Raw genomic sequence first — 17,370 nt, forward strand, 5'->3', positions numbered from 1 at the left:
GTTCCCCAGCTTTAGCGGAGTCGGTAGAGCATGAGACTCTTAATCTCAGGGTCGTGGGTTCGAGCCCCACGTTTGGCGCTTACTTTAGCTATCCGGCACTCCACTTTATGGCGTCTGTCTCTATAAGTGTGTGCATGTGTGTCAACAGGTGCCAACATGACAATAAATCTGATCTTAATAGCCTCAGATTATGAGGAACTCTGAATCCAGACATTTGATTAAATCTATTTTACAAGAGTGTGATCTCAGTATCACACCAGTTTAGCCCTCTTGAATTGGTTACAGATTCCTATTATAACCAAATTTAGAAAATGATGAGATGATAAGGTTTTACTTAACATGATGTGAGTTTGGGAAGTTTTTACCTCAAAAGGTCCTTAACTTTCCGAAGGCACCCAGAACTGTTGGGTGAGACTGCTAGCTGATCCAGAGTCAAGTTTAAGGTCAAAGAGTCATTGAACGCTGTTGTACAGGCACCTGATCTTTGAAATGATACTCCGTTTTACTCCTGTCAGATCAGGTTTTCCTTCTCCCTTTTCAGCTAGTCTAATTTTTCTAATTTCTATGATATAGAAAGAGGTGAGCAAGCGAGACCTTTACATTCTGCTCCTCAGACATCCTCGAGGCTCAGCTATAGCACATTAACAATCTGAACTCTCAGAAGTGATTTACACTCCCAAATAGCAGAAAAATGTCAGCCTAATCTGAGTCAGTTTAGGTAGTTATGGTTCAGCCATGGCAATGGCCATGAGTATGTGGGCCAGATGTGGCCCAAGGATTACGAGACAGGCTTAACTTGGGTTATGCACAGCGTTAAATGGCCAACATGTGGGCAAAACTTGTGATTTGTGGCCTAGTTTAAGTGGTCACACTCACCACAAGTCAGCAGTCACTCAAGGCCAAATGTGAACAAACAAAACTGCAGATGTGGGCCATATTTGGGCCAAACAGTATTTGCTTTCAGGGCTGTAGGTAATGAAGATGTCAGTCTTTGAAAGCTGTGAGGACATGAGTGGAATTAAAAAAACAGTTATGTATATATATTCCAGCCCTGTTTGACATGTCATGCTTCACAATTCTGGTGTGATGAGTTCTACACTGTCCTAATCAGATTTTCAAAGTCTTGTGCTCTCATACTTTATAGAGTGTAATTTCCAGAGTGATATAGATTTATTCAGCATGGATGCCAAGATCACAAATCATTAAAGAACCTGCTGTAAAACATGCAGGTACTTTGTCTCTATATCATTTATATTTAGGCTTGCCCTGACTGTGATGAAGTATGACACCATCAATACATCCTGCAGCAGCGCACCAAACGCAGCCTGTCTCACCTCTGAAAGGTGCTGATTCTATCTGTAACCCCACACCAGAGCAGCCAAGGCAGCAAGGCAAGGGCGACTGATTTTACCCATGAAATATTCATGCGAAGATGTTTTGAAACACTTTGCATTTATTAACAGTCACTCACTTTAAATAATGGATTGCTTAATGTGTCACAGGAGATGGCTCATTTGCACAACGAAAGGAAGGTCCTGGGGAAGGTGTGCTTAAACCTATACATCATCTTATGCCTTATATAATGTGTAATTTGATCTAACTTAACAATAATGCAGTAAGTCACAGCAGGAGGGTAAAAGGATGCAAACACACTGATGTTCCTGCAAATTCTCACTGAAAGATTAATGACATGCTGTCACTCAAGGGGAAGGCATTGCATTCTGTTTTACAGAGCAGTGCAGGAATGACCGTTTCCTTACTGATGCGTGCAGTTGTGCTCTGTCATGCTTGTAGTTATTCTGGGACAGATTCTGTCTGCAATGTAACAATCACTCCTCGAATCATCCACATGTTAGAAGCTGTGAATGCTATTTGTTAATAAGAGTAGGGGCATGTTTTGTGTAAGTTTATTATTTTCTGTAGAATGTTGTCTGTTAGCCTACACTGCCCCCTGTTGGCCACAGATGAAAACATAATCAAAACCTGCACAAGAGGCCTTTTATTAAGAAAAACATAGATCATATAAGAAAGCATGATATTACAAAAAAGTCAGCAGGGAACACTTTGTGGTAATATGCAAACACAGCAGCTGTTGGTGTCACAGTATTGTTAGAAACTGAAGAACAGCACACATTCAGAAGTATTTGCATACAAAAGCTTTAAACAGTGTAGAAGTTTAGCATGTAACCAACATAAGTTCACCTTCTGGTTTCACATTTCATACTTGTCTTGGTTTGTATTTATATTTCTATACTCAGCTTATTTGACACAAACGTTCGAATGTGGTAATGTTTAGACAGACCTCTGATCTACAGAGAAAATGGTCAGTCATTTTACTTTTGGACCGCTTCACTTCCATTCGCTGGACTCTTTCCAGTTCGTGCTGCCTTTGTTGTTTTTGTCACTTTCGCGACCTTCTCTTTTCTACCGTCTTCCTTATTCTTCGGCACAGCATTTCCCAGAATTTGCTCCTCCTCATTTTCTGACTTAGAAGGGACCTTCCTCAGCTTGTGTTTGCCCTTGATGGGAGCTGAAAACGTGAGTGAGGACTTGATAAATTCCAGAGGGAAAATGCCGACATCTCCATCAAAGCGGTTCTTGGTGATCTGCAGGGATCTGCGGCCCGGACACGTCACCAGCTTCTTCTCCTGCAGGATGAGCACATTGTCGGCCTCTTGGCTGGCCTGGGAGGGGTTAAAGGTCAAGATGTGTGTTAGATACACCAGACACTGTACAGTTCAGAATCAATTAAATAATTCTAACAAAGGTGAGACGTTGAGACTTCTTTAATTGCTCTAGTTTGACTAAAATGTGCAGCAAAAGTTATGGGTTCCCAACATACTTTAGCAGAGCCAAAGATGGATGCTGTTTGCAGTTCTCGGTCATCCTCCTCTTTCCTCGGGTGAATGATCAGAGTGACGTGGCAGCTACTGTTGGTGGCAAACTTCCTGAAAACCCCAATTATGTAGTCCTGCACTGCAAATCTGGATTAGAGGAAAAAATACAATTATTTCCACGTGACACTTCAAAAACATAAATAACTTTGTTATAAGTCTAATCTTTTGTCATAACTGTCTCTCTCTTTACTTACTTGTCTACTGAGAGGTTTTCTTGTCCCATCATGAACTGCAGGTTATCAATGATGACATGGTTGATATCGTAGAGGTAGACAGCATGCTGCATAGTGTCCAGCACTGTCCTGGAGACAAGGTTGCAGAAGGGTCAGGAGGTCTGATTCACACTTGGATGTTCTAGATATGGGCGTTATATTGACATTTTCATGAATATTTTTTTTTTTTTCGAACAGGGTATGAAATGAAACACTACCATTAATACTGATATAATCTAACGCTATCTGTGTCTCCTATAAAGCCGTGTTTGTGCATTTCTCCAGCAGTGCCACCCCACTTCACTGTTCTCTCTCCATTTATCAGCAACAAGCTGAGCTGCACTTGCTTAAAACTTCTTCCTCATTGTTGCCTACTTAAATCAACCATCCTCATATGCAGGGACATCCTGGACAAAGCATGACTAAATTCCATAAGGACGTGTAGCCAGATCAGCTCCAGCAGTGAGCGCTAAAGCGCTAAAGCAGCCCAGCAACGCTGCAGCTCTCTGTAAAGTGACATTTAGTCTTTTTTACGTTACATACTCCTGACTGATCAAATCAAGGCTTCATGAAAAGATGATTTTAGCTGAAGTGTGTAAAATCAGAGTCCGCTGGTTAACGTATGGTCGTACTTCAATATGCAGTCGTACATTTTCAAACAGGAAAGACCAGTTAAATTCATTTCTTTACGTTCTGCACTGTCCTGTAGGAACTGAAATGCACCTATTTGTATTTAATACGGGCTATTTATTCTACAGTCGTCGTTTAAAAATCCATCCATCTATCCATCTTCGTCTGCGTTTCAACTGTTTAAAAATCCTGCTTTTCATTTCCATGTCATTGCATGCTATGCAGCTGAATATGTTCAAACTGGAAAAGGCTGTTATTCTTATTGTGTATATTTTCATTTGTTGAGCTGGAGAGGAAACCCTGGAAAGGTTTTATTTATGTTAAAGTCTTTAAACTTTAATCTAAAGTGCTTGTGACATCATATGTGTGACACAGAGTTAAAACTAAACATTTAGGCAAGTTTGTTTATCATAAATCTGCAATAGCGATCAAACTCACTTGATGTTCTGCTGCCCGTGGAAAGTCATGAAGTACAGTGGCAGCTCTTCAAACTTGTCTGCCCAGAAGTCGTACTGCTCCAGGTTCTCCTCCAGCCTCTGCATTGCAAACTGCGTCAGCATGATCTTAGCCAGACGCACATTGTTGATCTCAAAGCTGCCCCACAACGTGTTGACGCCCTGCATGCAAAGGTCCAGGGCCAACTCACTGATGAAGGTGGTCTTTCCACTTCCAGTGGGACCTGGAGGAGAAGCATAATAACATGATGATAGAACAGATGTTTCCACTCATAGTCAAACTCTGGTACATGCTCCAGCTTTCTTGGCTAACGTTTTTCTTTGAGATAGTTTGATTTGATTGAAACTTTGACAACAAGTCAGGTAGCGCATCTCCTCTTTAGCCCAGACGACAGTGGTTTTCAAAAGTGTTTGTGATTGGATGACTGCATGACTAATTGGTACCTGTGAAAACTGTGAGCTCCCCCTTTCGATGCCCCTTCAAGATCTTGGTGAGCTCTGGAAACCTCTTCCATTTAACTCCAGCCACCTGGTCTGTGTTGACCAGCTCGCCATAAACATCTTCTCTGAGCTGCTTGAAGGAAACAATGGACTTGTGAGCCGCTGGGATGGAGGCTTTGATGATGCGACCTAAATTCTTGCCTTGGGCCAGCGCTTGGACGGGAGACGGCTGGTACTCCCCAGGTCGCACCAGCGCGCACCTCCTCAGACCTAGTTTTCGCGAAAAGATCTTTGACGCTTCCCAGGAGCGAATGTCTCCTCCCAGCCACAACGTCACCCGCTTGAACTGTTCCAGGTAAGGCAGCAGGACCGGAGGAAGACAACTGACCCCACGAGGAAGAGCCACGCTGGGTAGTCCTGTGGCCTGGCTCACGGCCAAAGCGTCCAACTCGTGACCAGTCAGCACCACCTCCGAGTCCATGCGGCTTACAAGAGGGAGGCCAAACAAGTTGTAATAGGAGGTACACTTAGGGACTGTTGCTTCATTATAAGCGACTGTGTCGTTGTCTGTCCTTTGGGCGGAGAGGAGCTTGATCCCTTTTAAGGAGCAGTCAGGTCCACCAAACCAGGGGAAAACCAGACTCTTGGTAGGCCTGAAGAGCCTCACACCAAATTTCTTGAGAGTTGCATTAGAGATCTTTGTGACCTGAAACAAAAGTTAAATTAAATTATTATCATCTTTAGAGGTGAATACTGGAGTAATGTTATAAACTTTTGCTGTTGTTTTATTTTCATAAACATTCTGTAGTAAAGGAACCACAGGGCGAAGTAACCCCTTTGTAATTGTTAAAGATCCTCACTGTGATCATTACTGCATACGAGCCCTGCACTCATACTAAATTCCAAGGAAATGCTTTGATTAACTTTTAATTTCAGCAGATGGATGATGCCCTAATCAGGCAATCAAGCCGACCGTTCAGGGCAGATTGTGCCGGCTGCAGGGGGCGCTGGTCCTGCTTCTGTTTCATAGAAAAAATGTTAACAAGTATGTGGAAGCAAAGTAGCAAATAGAAATGAATGTGTTCTATGCCGGGACCACCGATGCGGTCACATGTCGATGTCAGTGAATTTAAGTTCCTGCTGTGCAGTTTAGACCAAACGTCCATGTTGAGTCTTCCAAGTAGTTAAAAGGCCTTCCAAAGAATAAATGATAACTCCAGAAAATGCTTAGCTTGGCTTCACCCGAATAGAAATATCCACGAGACCCTTGTTGAGCTGTAAACGCGGTTTTCCTTTTATTCTTGGCTATTTGGATTGATAAGCTGCCGGTGTGATGTGATACCAGTGGTTTTCTAGGGTTGTACATTGGACATGTAACATCTTTATCTCCAAAAATTCTACCAAAATTGACAGACATTCTCTGAATTGTGACTCTCACATGATAGACGGGAGTCATGTCCAACAATGAGCTCATGGAGACATCCACTATCTGACTGCAGTCCTGATATATGCCAAACACAACACAACATCATGTTACCTGGAACATGGTTTTAATCAGCTGAACTTCATCCTCATGGAGATCCGTAAAGGGAAGAGAGCTGGACCAGATCTCCTGCACCTCCCTCAGGTCCCTCTCCATCTGCTCCTGCTCCTCCACACTCTCCGGATACCCCAGCAGCACATGAGGGCTGAGGAAGTCCTGCCCGTCCTTCTGCATCACCTCCAGGCAGTCCTGAAGGTCCTCCCAGCTCCCCTCCACCAGCGTTTCTTTACACAGAAACTGTCCTGTGGTTTTGTCGATGAACAAAGAAAAGCTGTCCTTCTTTGGGGATGAATCGATGAAGATGCTCGGGATGTGGAGGCAGCTGTAGCCATCATGGAAGGGAATTTCTTTGGAGCGTAGATACTGTTTGATGTCAGTCACTGTGATGGGACTCAAAGGGAACTCTATAGTAGACTGGGTGTCCTTTTTGTAATCCCTCACACCCTTATATGACAGGAAGAAGTCTGCACCCTGATGTCTTGGAACACATGGAGCCCCAAGGGGCCTGTGGAGGAGCCCCTGAGTGAGGAGTCTCAAACAGGAGGACGAAAAGTGCCTTTGGTGGAGAGACCTCAGGGCTGCCACCTGCAACAAACAGGTGGTGCCCTTCAGTAGCAGGCTTCGCCACATTGGCTATCCTCCTGAACCTGAAAAACAGGACAAATTCACAAGCAGAACTCTTGTGAGAATTTTTTTATTTCAAACGGACAGTTGGTGCAGGAAAATACACGAGAAGGCGCATCTTTACCTTCAGTCCGGTCTGACCTAGTTTTCTCACACGCTCCAATGGAACCCGGGCTTCAGGGTGCACTTTGAAAATAAGTCCGTGTGAAACATAGTTCAAACGACAACTAACTGTACATTAGTACATGTAACAAGTATACATACGTATTTACAAATCTTTAATTTCTTAAGTTAGATACTAATATTGTATTTACAATTAAATAATTTTAGGATAGCAATTTTATATATATATACATATTTCAATTTGAAATATAGTTTCAATGTTTCACCCCGGAGCCTGTTGGCGACGGACTGCACTGTATGCATGTCCGTCAAGTCGTCCTCTATTAACTTAGTAGTCATTTAAGGGATTTAGTGTAAAATAGGGCGGTTAACGGTCGCCCGTAGTTGTTAGTTAAACCGTTAGCTGCCGGTTGAACGATGACGTCCAGAGGGACACCGAGCCGCTTCCTGAAAAGCGTCCTTCAGAACGGCGTAGGCCGATACGTCTGTCAGCTGAAACGAGTCTCCATCATCTTCTCCAAGAAAGAACAGGGCTCGTTGGGAGTCAGGTAATAGGTGGTGTGGTTCTGTCAGTCATGTAGTCGTCAGGGCCTTTATTTTTTTAGATTAAATGCCAATATTTGAAATGAAGTTCTTATAAGCAGTGTTTTGCAGAAGTCTTCACCCATCTCTCATTTCTTTATGTTTTTTGCTTCCAAGCAGTCAGACTTTCTTGTGATATTTTAAAGTGGTCTTGAGCAATAGCTCTCCGGGCTTTCTGAGGATCTTTCAGAGTTGTTTTTTTATTATTATTCTTTCATTTTCAGCCCAGACATTGTACCTCATCATTTTCAAATGTTTAAAGACAAAATTCCTTTAAATTTCTTTAATTGTATCCATCCAATAGTATTTCTGCACCAGCAAGGTGATTCCCAAAGAGCTAATAGCTGAAAACGTGGCATATCTCAGCATGGTGTGCAGTGTGTCCTTAGATAATTGAGGACGCTGGACAAATGGAGGACAAAAGAAGAAGTGTCAGGCTTTAAAAAAACTATCCTCAGAAGAGGAGCCGTATCTAAAAGTAATAAGACCTGACACAGGACCTGAGAGATGCATCGGGACCTTCAGCTGATCCATCTACTGTTGGCCCAAGCCTCATCAGAAATGGTCTCCATGGAAGGGTGGCTGTCAAGAAGCCATTCTTAAGGAAGGGAAACAGGGAGAAAAGGCTGAGCTATGCCAAATGACACAAGAAGTGGACTGAACGGAACAAAAGTTTCTGTTTTATTCCTTATCTTAAAATTAACTCTGCCACCCCCCCTCTGCACTGGCGAGCCACCCCTCGTTGTGCAGGCGCAGATCGTTCGTCCTTGTACGTCTGTGTTCATGTGGAGTTTTGTTTCTTCAGACGCTGGTGACGTAAGAACCTACCTTTAGGTCACTCGAGCTTAGCTGTGAGCTGTGGCCTAACTGAACATGGGCAGTTCAGGCACAGAAAACAGCTCAGCCAACATCTCATCAGCCATCACCAGCTCATGTCAAATGATCAGTAACTGTTTCCCTTCTGATTCAGTTGTTAAATCTCATCCAGAGCACCCTAATTAGGCAGATTTAGCCATCCTATTTTTGCTGCCTCGCCTGGTTCCAGACTTTAGAATCAGTTCACTACATGAAGCACAAATAGTGTAAGTGTAACGAGCTTATGACTCTCATATTGAGCCATTTGCTTCCTCAGCAAGCTGCTTTACAATTCCATCTTTACACTAAGATTAGTGTGCTTAAAGTGATTATTTACGTTTTTAAAACAAAGTTGCATCCTCTAAAACCATCTGATCAAATGATTTGCCAGTAGTAGCGTGTTTTTCCTCAGTGCACTGAAACCTGCAACATATGCACACAACTGCAGTTGCATCCAGTAACTACCTCCCAGGAACACGCCTGTAACAACTACACCTCTTTAAACTTTGCATCTGTCTTTGAACCTGCTCTGTTCGGTCCTCTGGTTTAGTCCTGCTGAGGTCCCAGAAGAGGGCCATGCAGCCAAGTTCAAACCATTATATTGTTTTGCTGCTATCGCAGATAGTTCTATTTGTCTTTTTAATAAAAGTCGTCCAGAGCAAACCGTTAACTACATTTAGTCAGATAATGTAAGAATCAGTTTTATGGTTGGCTTTATAAATGTTCCCTTTTCGGCTGCCTTTGGAAGTCAAGCCTATAAGTTGCTTTTGGACACCTTAAACACCATTTTAGTTGATTTCACATCCTGCTGAGTTTCAATTGTAGAAAAGCTCGAATCAGTTCATGCTTTTGCCTCTGAATTGTGTAGTGAGCTTATTTACTGCAACCAGTTATATTTCTTAAAGAAAAGAGAGGGGAGAAAAATTTGACACCCATTGACACCTAACTTTTGTCTTCTTCTTTTGCAGGGATTTTATTGAGGAGGGAGTTGTGGATTATGCCAAAAAGAACCCTGGAACGGTGGTGTATGTTTCTCCTCAGCCCTGCAGGGTTCCTAAAATCGTCGCAGAATACCGTGAGTACCGACAGCCCTGTGTTTTCAATGAGCTGATTAGATGCGTTTGAGTTTCCTGTAAATAACCTGTAAGTTACCTGCTGATAGAGATGATTTAAGAGCTGAGTTTTTAAGTTGTTGTTGTTGTTGGAAATCTGTTCAAAACCAAAGAAAATATTAATCATCATCTTATAGTTTCACTTGTTTAAGTGGATAAATATTTTTGTCTGATTACCTTTTGAACACATTAATTGCGAGTGTACGAGTTGTAATTTTCATATAAAACCAAATTAGATGTAATTAAAAAGACATTTATAGAAGCACATTAACTTCTTTTCATAACTGTAAAATACCTCTTCTTAATACTTGAAAATAAAGTTGATCTATTGAATGATTCTGGTAGACTTTAAACTTTTGTTTTATCATTTGCATATATTGTAGCATGCAATTAGAGTAATGGCTTTATAGCTGTAGATTGGATAAAGGGTTATTATCAGTCTTTTTTGTGAAATATGTTGGTAATTAAACTAGTTTTTTAAATGAGTTTGTAAGAAACAGCAGAGGTGAACCACAGTAATGTGCTGCTCTTAAGATACTGTAGGGGGCAGTATGACGCTATTTTTATGAGACCAAAAGGAACCAAGTCTCACATGTTGGTCAGTCACATGTTCATGCTTGTCCTCTTCAAACTCTCTGTCACCGAGTGATTTTCTTTTTCCCCTTTTTGCAGTAAACGGCAATGTGAGGGAGGAATTCATCACAAGCAAAACGTCACAGCAGATTTCTGAGATTCTGACCAAGCTGACCAACCAGTCGGGCCTGGACATCATGCGCATCCGCAAGCCCTTCCACACAGACAGCCCCAGCATCCAGGGCCAGTGGCACCCGTTCACCAATCGCCCCCCGTCTATCGGCCCCATCAGACCACAGAAACAAAATGCAGAATAAGGACTAAGCCGAATTAAAGCCAGAATGTTTGGATGTTTCCAGAAAATGATCGATGAGGCTTTGTTCTCATTTCTTTTGCCCAAGTCTGTTGTGTAAATCTAGGTCTGGTGATTGCTGCAGTTTCTCTGTTACTAGCGGCTTAATCTGAGCATTTTTGGCCTTGTCCTTCTGTTTGCTGGCAGCAGAAAAGCCACATGCTGAAACATGCACGCAGCAATGAATATCACATTTGAATAGACCTTAAATGAATCCACCGGAGGTTCGTCAGCTCTCTGGCTAAGAGGCAGAGAGTTGTTTTAACCTTTAAGGTTATTTGAAGAGTTATGTGTTATAAGTTTAACACACTGCAGCAGATGCATTTTTTTAATGAAATAAAAAGAAAACTTGTGCAAATCCTTGTTTGTTAGTGTTTAGTTTTGTGTTCAGATGTGTCTCAGCAGCCTTTATCCCTGAGTTTGACCCGATTTAACTGCAGATAAAATACTTGAGACACTAAAAAATCTCAGATATTCACCTTTTTTTATTTGCATGGCACACGGAATGTACATGTTTCACAGTTCAATACTGATAAGGTTCGAGGGTGTCCTTGCTGCACATGCTTTAAGTGATCCAGAGCATAAATGAACATGACAGACTGTTGTGCGATGGCTCGAGGGACAATGATTTTTAACATCATTGTGAGTTGTCCTCTGTATGGGCTGCCAGAGGAGCAGAAAACCTGCACTGTTCCAGCAGGTGATTTGTTCAAATTCAAACAGGCAGATTCTGGCAAAACAACTGCTGCTTTCTCTGCAGTTCTCACTCTGAATTCATCATTTCTGACTGCAAAAGGCAAGCAGTGTTGTCCTCAGTGTTGTTCTCAACAAAAATACAGAAAATAAAGATGGAGGGAAGATTATGGGTGTCTGAGGACTGATTGATGGTCTGTTGGCAACGTGTTGTTAGGCTATCTGTTAAAATTTATGTAGAATAGAGGGGTGACATGACTGCACAAGATGGTGACAAAAGACATAAGCTGAGCACTGGGTGTAGATAGAACTGTTACACAGCAAACAAGTCAAATCAAACCTCATCCAGGAGGGATGGTGTAAATGCTTTAAAAACGTCCAGAACAGCTGAAGAACAGGCAAAAAACAGGTGAAAATCTATTCTTTCATTCCCACCTCCTCCATTTTAATTTATCTGTGGCACCAATTAAAGAGATGACATCCACTGTGCTCTCATCACACCAGCTTTCCCCAAGGGGAGCTAGCACAGCTTGACCCATGCAAGGACGTTAAAGGCTCTAAATAAAGGTGTGGTTGCTTAGTTACTGCCTTGAATGATGCTCTGAAAATGGTAATTTTACCCCCACTTCCTCCCCGAGCTTACGTTATACCCCTGCCCCATCACAGTTATGTATATATGTAAATGACTGGAATTGTGTGAGATCTATTCCCTGTGGAGGACAGAAAGAAAGCAAGAAAAGCAAGAAAACAATCAGGCATTAAGGTATCTTGAGAACAGGATTCAGTTTGAACATGTCTGACATGTTATATCACCCCCACCCCTTTTTGTTTAATTTTCACAAATGCAAGTTTAATGAGCTGAAATAAGACGTGAGGCTCAAAATAAATAAAAAAATCAGTCAAAATAAAAACGCTGAAGTGGTTTAACTCTTACTAAAAGCAAAGGTGTCAGTTTAGTCTGAGAGGAAATACAGATAAGCTACAGCAAAGTTAGTCACCAGCCAGTTAAAAAGTTTCACAATTAACAAAGGGGATACTACAAGACCTTTAACATACAGTGCTGTATTACATGGGGAAGAAAAATGAAGATTGTGCTTCAAACAAGTTTCTTTGGCCAACAAATAAAGGAGCAATGTGCATCTGAATAAAATACACACACAGAGCAGGAAGAAAATCTGGTTACTGAAGCAAAAAGAACAAACGCTTCATTGTGGGTTTGTTTAGTCCATACTATTTTACCTGAAGTCCAAGTACGCTACAGTGTCTTATGTAAATAGTCTTTGAGAGCAGCAGATTCAAAAGAAGCTTCCAGTATGTTCAGGAACGTGCATGACTTGATTATAAGGGAGGTTGATTACAGGAAACTGTATGCAACATATGGTTAAATACAGCATCACGTCAAACTCAACTGAAAACTTTTTACAATATTTGCCACAAAAAGCAAACCAACAACTTTTGACACAACTATGATTTAAATAAAATGGTCCCACAAATTGCACCTACAGTATAAATATATAGCATCAATGTACAAATATAAAAAATACCATTTGCTTTGTCCACAGCTTAGGAAGAAAAACTCACCTCTCTAATCCCTGCTTTTTGCAAAATCACAAGTCAGAGTGCTCCTTAAAAAATGTCTGTAATTGATAAGCAGCCATTTACAAACGTGACAGGGTCCTGAAGTGTGTGTGAATGTGAATGGAGGGACAGGACAGGTTGAATGGACAAGGCAAGCTCAGCTTCAGGAAAATCCTGACAACCTTCTATTTATTTGTACCAAAGTATTCTTTCAGGCAGCTGAGGGATGTAGCATGCATACACTTTGGGCTATAAAAAGAGCAACAATAGTGGAAGTCTAAAATTCCAAGAAAAGTCTCACATAGAGATGCTAGGAGGGTTGCCAGAAGGTCAAATGAATGTTGTTTTTGCTGATACTTGGGCTTTAATTAAATCCTAACAAATGAAGCAAACAGCCAACTGCTTCTACAAGATGTTAATGACCCTAAATGGACTTTAGAAATGCGCTGTATGCTACCTCAAGAGGAGCAGTCTGAGGGTTTTGGCATGATCGTCAGTCGCCTGACCTAATCGTCATTGAAAATCTGGACAGACCTCAAGAACAGCACATGAAAGATGCCCTAGAGTCTTACAGAACAACAGGCTTTTTTTGTGGGAGTCAAAATCCCATAAAGAGGAACTATCAGCTTCATGCCCTTCACGTCCTTTATTATGATATCACCGTAAAAGTTGGAGACAAAAAAGTGATCTTGCTTAAAATATTAAAGACATCAAGTAATTATGAGCAACTGAAATTTTGACCGCTGATGCCCAAACTTTTGCATGTCACTGCAAAAATATTTTTCAAATTTGTAGTAAGTAATGTAATGATGTAGTAATGATGGGCAGAGCAGACTTCAGGCAAAGAGTTGTCACTTTGACAATTAATTAGGGTGCTTGAAAAGCTTCTTACAAAAAACCTGCAAGTGCATCAAACTGCATCATCCTCCTCTTCCTGAGTGGTTAACCAGAACACACGGGTCAAATGTCTTGTGGCCGCTTCTGCCAGCAGAGGCAACAGAGGGCCACACAAACAGACAAGAAGCCCCTGAACTCTCTTCATAGAGGTGATCCAAACACTGCCGTTACTGTCAGCGAAGACCTGACAGATGCACGCCGCAAGTCACCAGAGAGGGCTGCGGATGTGCTACAAGAGCTGAGTCAACGCTTTTCTGGGAAGACGGATGCTCTTTCACCACTGACTGTGACACATTCACAAACTACTCAAAGATTAATTTCAGTCACTTCCCTGTGAGTTATACATGTGCTGTTTAATCATAGCGCTGCTCACCTTGCCAGGGAAATACTGTGAGCTCTGCAGTTCTGTTGTTTTGGCATTGCACTGATGTCAGGTAAACACTGAGGATACTTTCATGGGTTGCAGTGTGTGAAGGTCTCCTCCACTCTGATGTGGCAACTTGCCACCAGCAGCTTTTACACAGCAGGCAACGAACCTGTCTTGTTTTCAAAACCGAATAAAACTATTCCTTTTGTGTTTGGACAAAGTAGCATGAAATGATGGGATCAATGTTTTAAGAGAAAATAAAATTCTAGATATGCAACAAACAGTTATCCCAAAACAGGCCTTCAGTCAGACAAAATAGGATCAGTGTATAAACAGCAAATGAAAGCATGTTCTTTACAGCGTTTTTGGTGTGACTTGTGGTCTTCCGGAGCTCGAAAGCCTGTCTCCGGTCTTTCGATGTGAGCATCCACTGACTGCTCCTTCAATAGACCGCACACGTTCTCTTTCATACAGTTTTATCTCTTTTCTCACACAAATGCTAAAAACAGAAAGACTGTGAGGAAAAACAAGCCTGCTGCAGGTGTTTCCATTGGCATTGGTACAACACATTGCTACAACAGCTGCAACAGTGATGCAATTATTGCTATTTACATCAGGGAAATGGAAAAAAAGGTCATTTAAATAAAAGTACTGAGATGCAGCGCTCATGCACTTTATCAAAAATGGATTCCTAAAGTGATACTCCAACCAAAATCTGTATTTTGGTTATCACAATGATCGTGACTGGATGCTTAAAAGAGATCAGCAGAGGAAGCCACAAGCAAAACTATCAACAGACTGCAGATTCTGAAATGTTTTTTGACAATCATGTATTATTACTGAAGAAAAAGTGGTTCAAAGCGTGACTCAAAAACAATTCCTGCAGCGCAGTCCTTTTGTGTTTGACCTTAATCTTCAGTTCACATCATGGATTATTTTGATAACATCACACTTAACCTAACACACCATTCCAAATACTTACTCCATACATACTCCATACATCCATTTACAATTCCTCCAAAACCTTATTTATCTCTCAGTTTGGGCTGAGAACTGTCTTATATCCAGGATACTCTACAATTATCTCCAACTAAGTGCCTTTTACTGAATGTTTACAGTAATCAACTGTAAAACATTTTATTTTCCAACCTGAAAGATGAATATTCAAGCTTTATCTCCCCTAATAAAAAAAAAAATCTTGATTCTGTGCTGTATTAAGTTAATAATGATGGGATATTTCTGCTTCTCCTCATTCTCTCCATATTGTCTTCATCTGGAGTCTACAGGGCATCTCATCCATCTCAGAAACACCTACATCCAGACTCTGGAGGATCCTGAGCCTATTTCCTGTCTTCATGCAGTGCTTTGCTGCTCGTAGACCAGACTGAGGACACTGGGTGGATCTCAACAATGAGTAAAAGGATTTTAACATTTAAAATTTTAAAATGATCATATTTATTTCTGATGATCAAACAAATTATTTAAAAAAGGGTTTGGAACAACTGTTTTTGGAGCAGAACATCAGGATTTGAGATGAATTCCAACATTTTTTTCCTTTTAAATCCACCACTTGAACTGGGAGAGTTTCCCTTTGCAAAGGCAACACTTTTATGAAAATACTTGATTTCTAATCTAATTTCAAGGTTGTTTAAAACAATACTGTTATAAGTAATTCAGTTATTTGTTAGTTTGTTAGTGCATTTAGAGAAGAATTAATGCAGCTCTATTCAAGCATGACTTGTCTAACTTGTTGTTTTGGACTTTGGAACAGATTTTTAATCTGTAGTATCCATCAGTTTTCAAAACTTCTCAAATCAAGCCAGTCAAAAACTGCTGCTGTCACCATTAGCCCATTAGAAGTGTTGATTATCTACTTCTGTCCAGTCCACAAATGTACCAATGAGGGACAAATGGAAACATCCTCAATTTTCATTTCTAATTTTACATGGTTTTAAATTTCTTTACATCTTCACAGTTGCAAAAAATGCTTGATGACCTCTTGATCTGATTACATTTTCTACTCATGCTCTATTTTGCACCTTTTTGCCCCATCTGACCACCATCTTTCATCAAACGTCCGGAGAGTCTACACTCAGGTAGCATCATGAGGCCCCCAAGTGTTATCTTTTAGCGCAGCAAATTTTCACAGCTCCACCTTTAGGATTGCAGTCTCTGGTTAGTGTTGTCCATCATTAAAGTTAAATCATGGGCCACTTATCAGATCAAGTTAGCACATGACCTGCAGAAACTTAGAAACTGGGTAAAATTACAGCAGCAATTCCGTTCTTCCCACAACTATGGGTCACTGTTGGCTTACAAATAAATAACTGTGACAAAGCCTGAGAAGGTTGTCCTAGATGGAGCTCTCATCAGGTTGCACGTCTAGCTGTGTGTGTTTCCTCTTCTCCAGAATCCTGTTGAGCTCCTCTGTGAAAGAGTGGTAGAGTGGTGACATGCCCTCAGGGTCAGCCTGCGTCAGCAGCATGTAGCTGTTCCCGTTCATCTTCCTCAGCACACTGGGAAGAGTGGCTGACAGACCGTTGGCGTAGTCCATGTTTGGAAGCGGAGGCGGCATGGGAAGAGGAGGAGCCAGTGGAGGTGTTTTGGCGGGAGACATCTGTCCCTCTCCTGGAACTATCTGAAGGAAGCCACCAATGTCCCCGAAGGTTGGAACCGAGATAGACTGACGACACTGGCGCCCGTTGCAGTGGCTGGAGATGGTTTTAAGTTCGAAATGGGAGCTTCTTTTTCTCTCAGAACCCCCCAGAACCTGTAGACCTTGCTGGGAGAACTTCCGGCCGTGAGCAGCCCGTCTGGTGCAGAAACTCACATAAAGCAGCACCACAGTCAACACCAAGCAAAGCCCTCCGAGAACCGCCACCAACGAGATGTACACTGCTTCCATGTGTCTGTAGGTCTGGAACTCTGCTCCTGGAGGTAGCGGGGCGGGAGGTGAAGGCAAAGGCTGCTCTGTTGGGCTGCTGCTGGAGAAAACAGTCGGGCTGGAGACCGTAGTGGGGTTAGTTGTTGCTGTGGGTTCCACGGGGAAGTATGGATCAGTGTGCACCCTAACAGTGTAAAGATAAACCAAGATGGAGACAGAGTTCTCCACAGCAAAGCAGCGATACGAGCCGCTCTGTTGGGTGCGAGCTCCGATTATGAGAAGGCCATCTGTGCCGATGCGGTAACCCGAATTGAGACCGTATCCCTGGAGCTCCTTGCCGTTGAGAGTCCAGCGTGGGCTTGCTAGGTTTGAGCGTAGTTCGCATTGGAGTAACACATCATCCCCCGACATAACAGAGCGTCTCCGATGTACCACTGAGAAATAACACAAGAGGACAAGAGACATGAGAGGGAGCTTAAAAGGAGAGTGAGATGAGGAAACTGTTGGAATGTGAACAGATGGAGAATGTGAGAGCATGACAAAGATGCAGCA

General features: G+C 42.0%; 3 protein-coding genes across 4 annotated transcripts in view; 1 reads left to right on the forward strand and 2 right to left on the reverse strand.

Annotated features, from left to right (window-relative positions):
• Positions 1-1,997: 1,997 nt before the first annotated feature.
• On the reverse strand, positions 1,998-6,983 carry twnk (twinkle mtDNA helicase). Its single transcript, XM_072373808.1, has 7 exons — positions 6,927-6,983; positions 6,173-6,825; positions 4,639-5,341; positions 4,178-4,418; positions 3,092-3,199; positions 2,843-2,984; positions 1,998-2,684 (listed from the first exon to the last, which is right to left on the reverse strand). Exons 2-7 carry the CDS (start codon positions 6,806-6,808, stop codon positions 2,334-2,336), a joined length of 2,181 nt encoding a protein of 726 aa, XP_072229909.1. The 5' UTR covers positions 6,809-6,825; positions 6,927-6,983; the 3' UTR covers positions 1,998-2,333.
• Positions 6,984-7,203: 220 nt separating this feature from the next.
• Positions 7,204-10,757, forward strand: mrpl43 (mitochondrial ribosomal protein L43). The gene is made up of 3 exons (XM_072373247.1): positions 7,204-7,473; positions 9,331-9,437; positions 10,147-10,757. Exons 1-3 carry the CDS (start codon positions 7,343-7,345, stop codon positions 10,362-10,364), a joined length of 456 nt encoding a protein of 151 aa, XP_072229348.1. The 5' UTR covers positions 7,204-7,342; the 3' UTR covers positions 10,365-10,757.
• A 109-nt stretch (positions 10,758-10,866) lies between these two features.
• The window catches only part of sema4gb (sema domain, immunoglobulin domain (Ig), transmembrane domain (TM) and short cytoplasmic domain, (semaphorin) 4Gb), a 44,379-nt gene continuing 37,875 nt past the window's right edge, over positions 10,867-17,370 (reverse strand). For both annotated transcript variants that reach the window (XM_072373232.1, XM_072373233.1), the window contains one exon: positions 10,867-17,252. In XM_072373232.1, the coding sequence (XP_072229333.1) occupies positions 16,288-17,252 (965 nt within the window). In that variant the 3' untranslated portion in view covers positions 10,867-16,287. The remainder of the gene's footprint in view (positions 17,253-17,370) is intronic.

This window comes from Leuresthes tenuis, unplaced genomic scaffold (assembly GCF_036924035.1).
Source record: "Leuresthes tenuis unplaced genomic scaffold, fLeuTen1.0.hap1 SCAF_20, whole genome shotgun sequence".
NCBI lineage: Eukaryota > Metazoa > Chordata > Actinopteri > Atheriniformes > Atherinopsidae > Leuresthes > Leuresthes tenuis.

Bases quoted from the DNA above. Each gene is read 5' to 3' on its own strand.
- twnk (XM_072373808.1), bottom strand. From the start codon at position 6,808: ATGTGGCGAAGCCTGCTACTGAAGGGCACCACCTGTTTGTTGCAGGTG. The intron at 2,985-3,091 runs GTAAGTAAAGAG...CCTCTAATCCAG, and splicing joins GAAAACCTCTCAGTAGACAA to ATTTGCAGTGCAGGACTACA. The intron at 2,685-2,842 runs GTATGTTGGGAA...AACCCCTCCCAG, and splicing joins CCATCTTTGGCTCTGCTAAA to GCCAGCCAAGAGGCCGACAA.
- mrpl43 (XM_072373247.1), top strand. From the start codon at position 7,343: ATGACGTCCAGAGGGACACCGAGCCGCTTCCTGAAAAGCGTCCTTCAG. The intron at 7,474-9,330 runs GTAATAGGTGGT...CTTCTTTTGCAG, and splicing joins CAGGGCTCGTTGGGAGTCAG to GGATTTTATTGAGGAGGGAG. The intron at 9,438-10,146 runs GTGAGTACCGAC...CCCTTTTTGCAG, and splicing joins TAAAATCGTCGCAGAATACC to TAAACGGCAATGTGAGGGAG.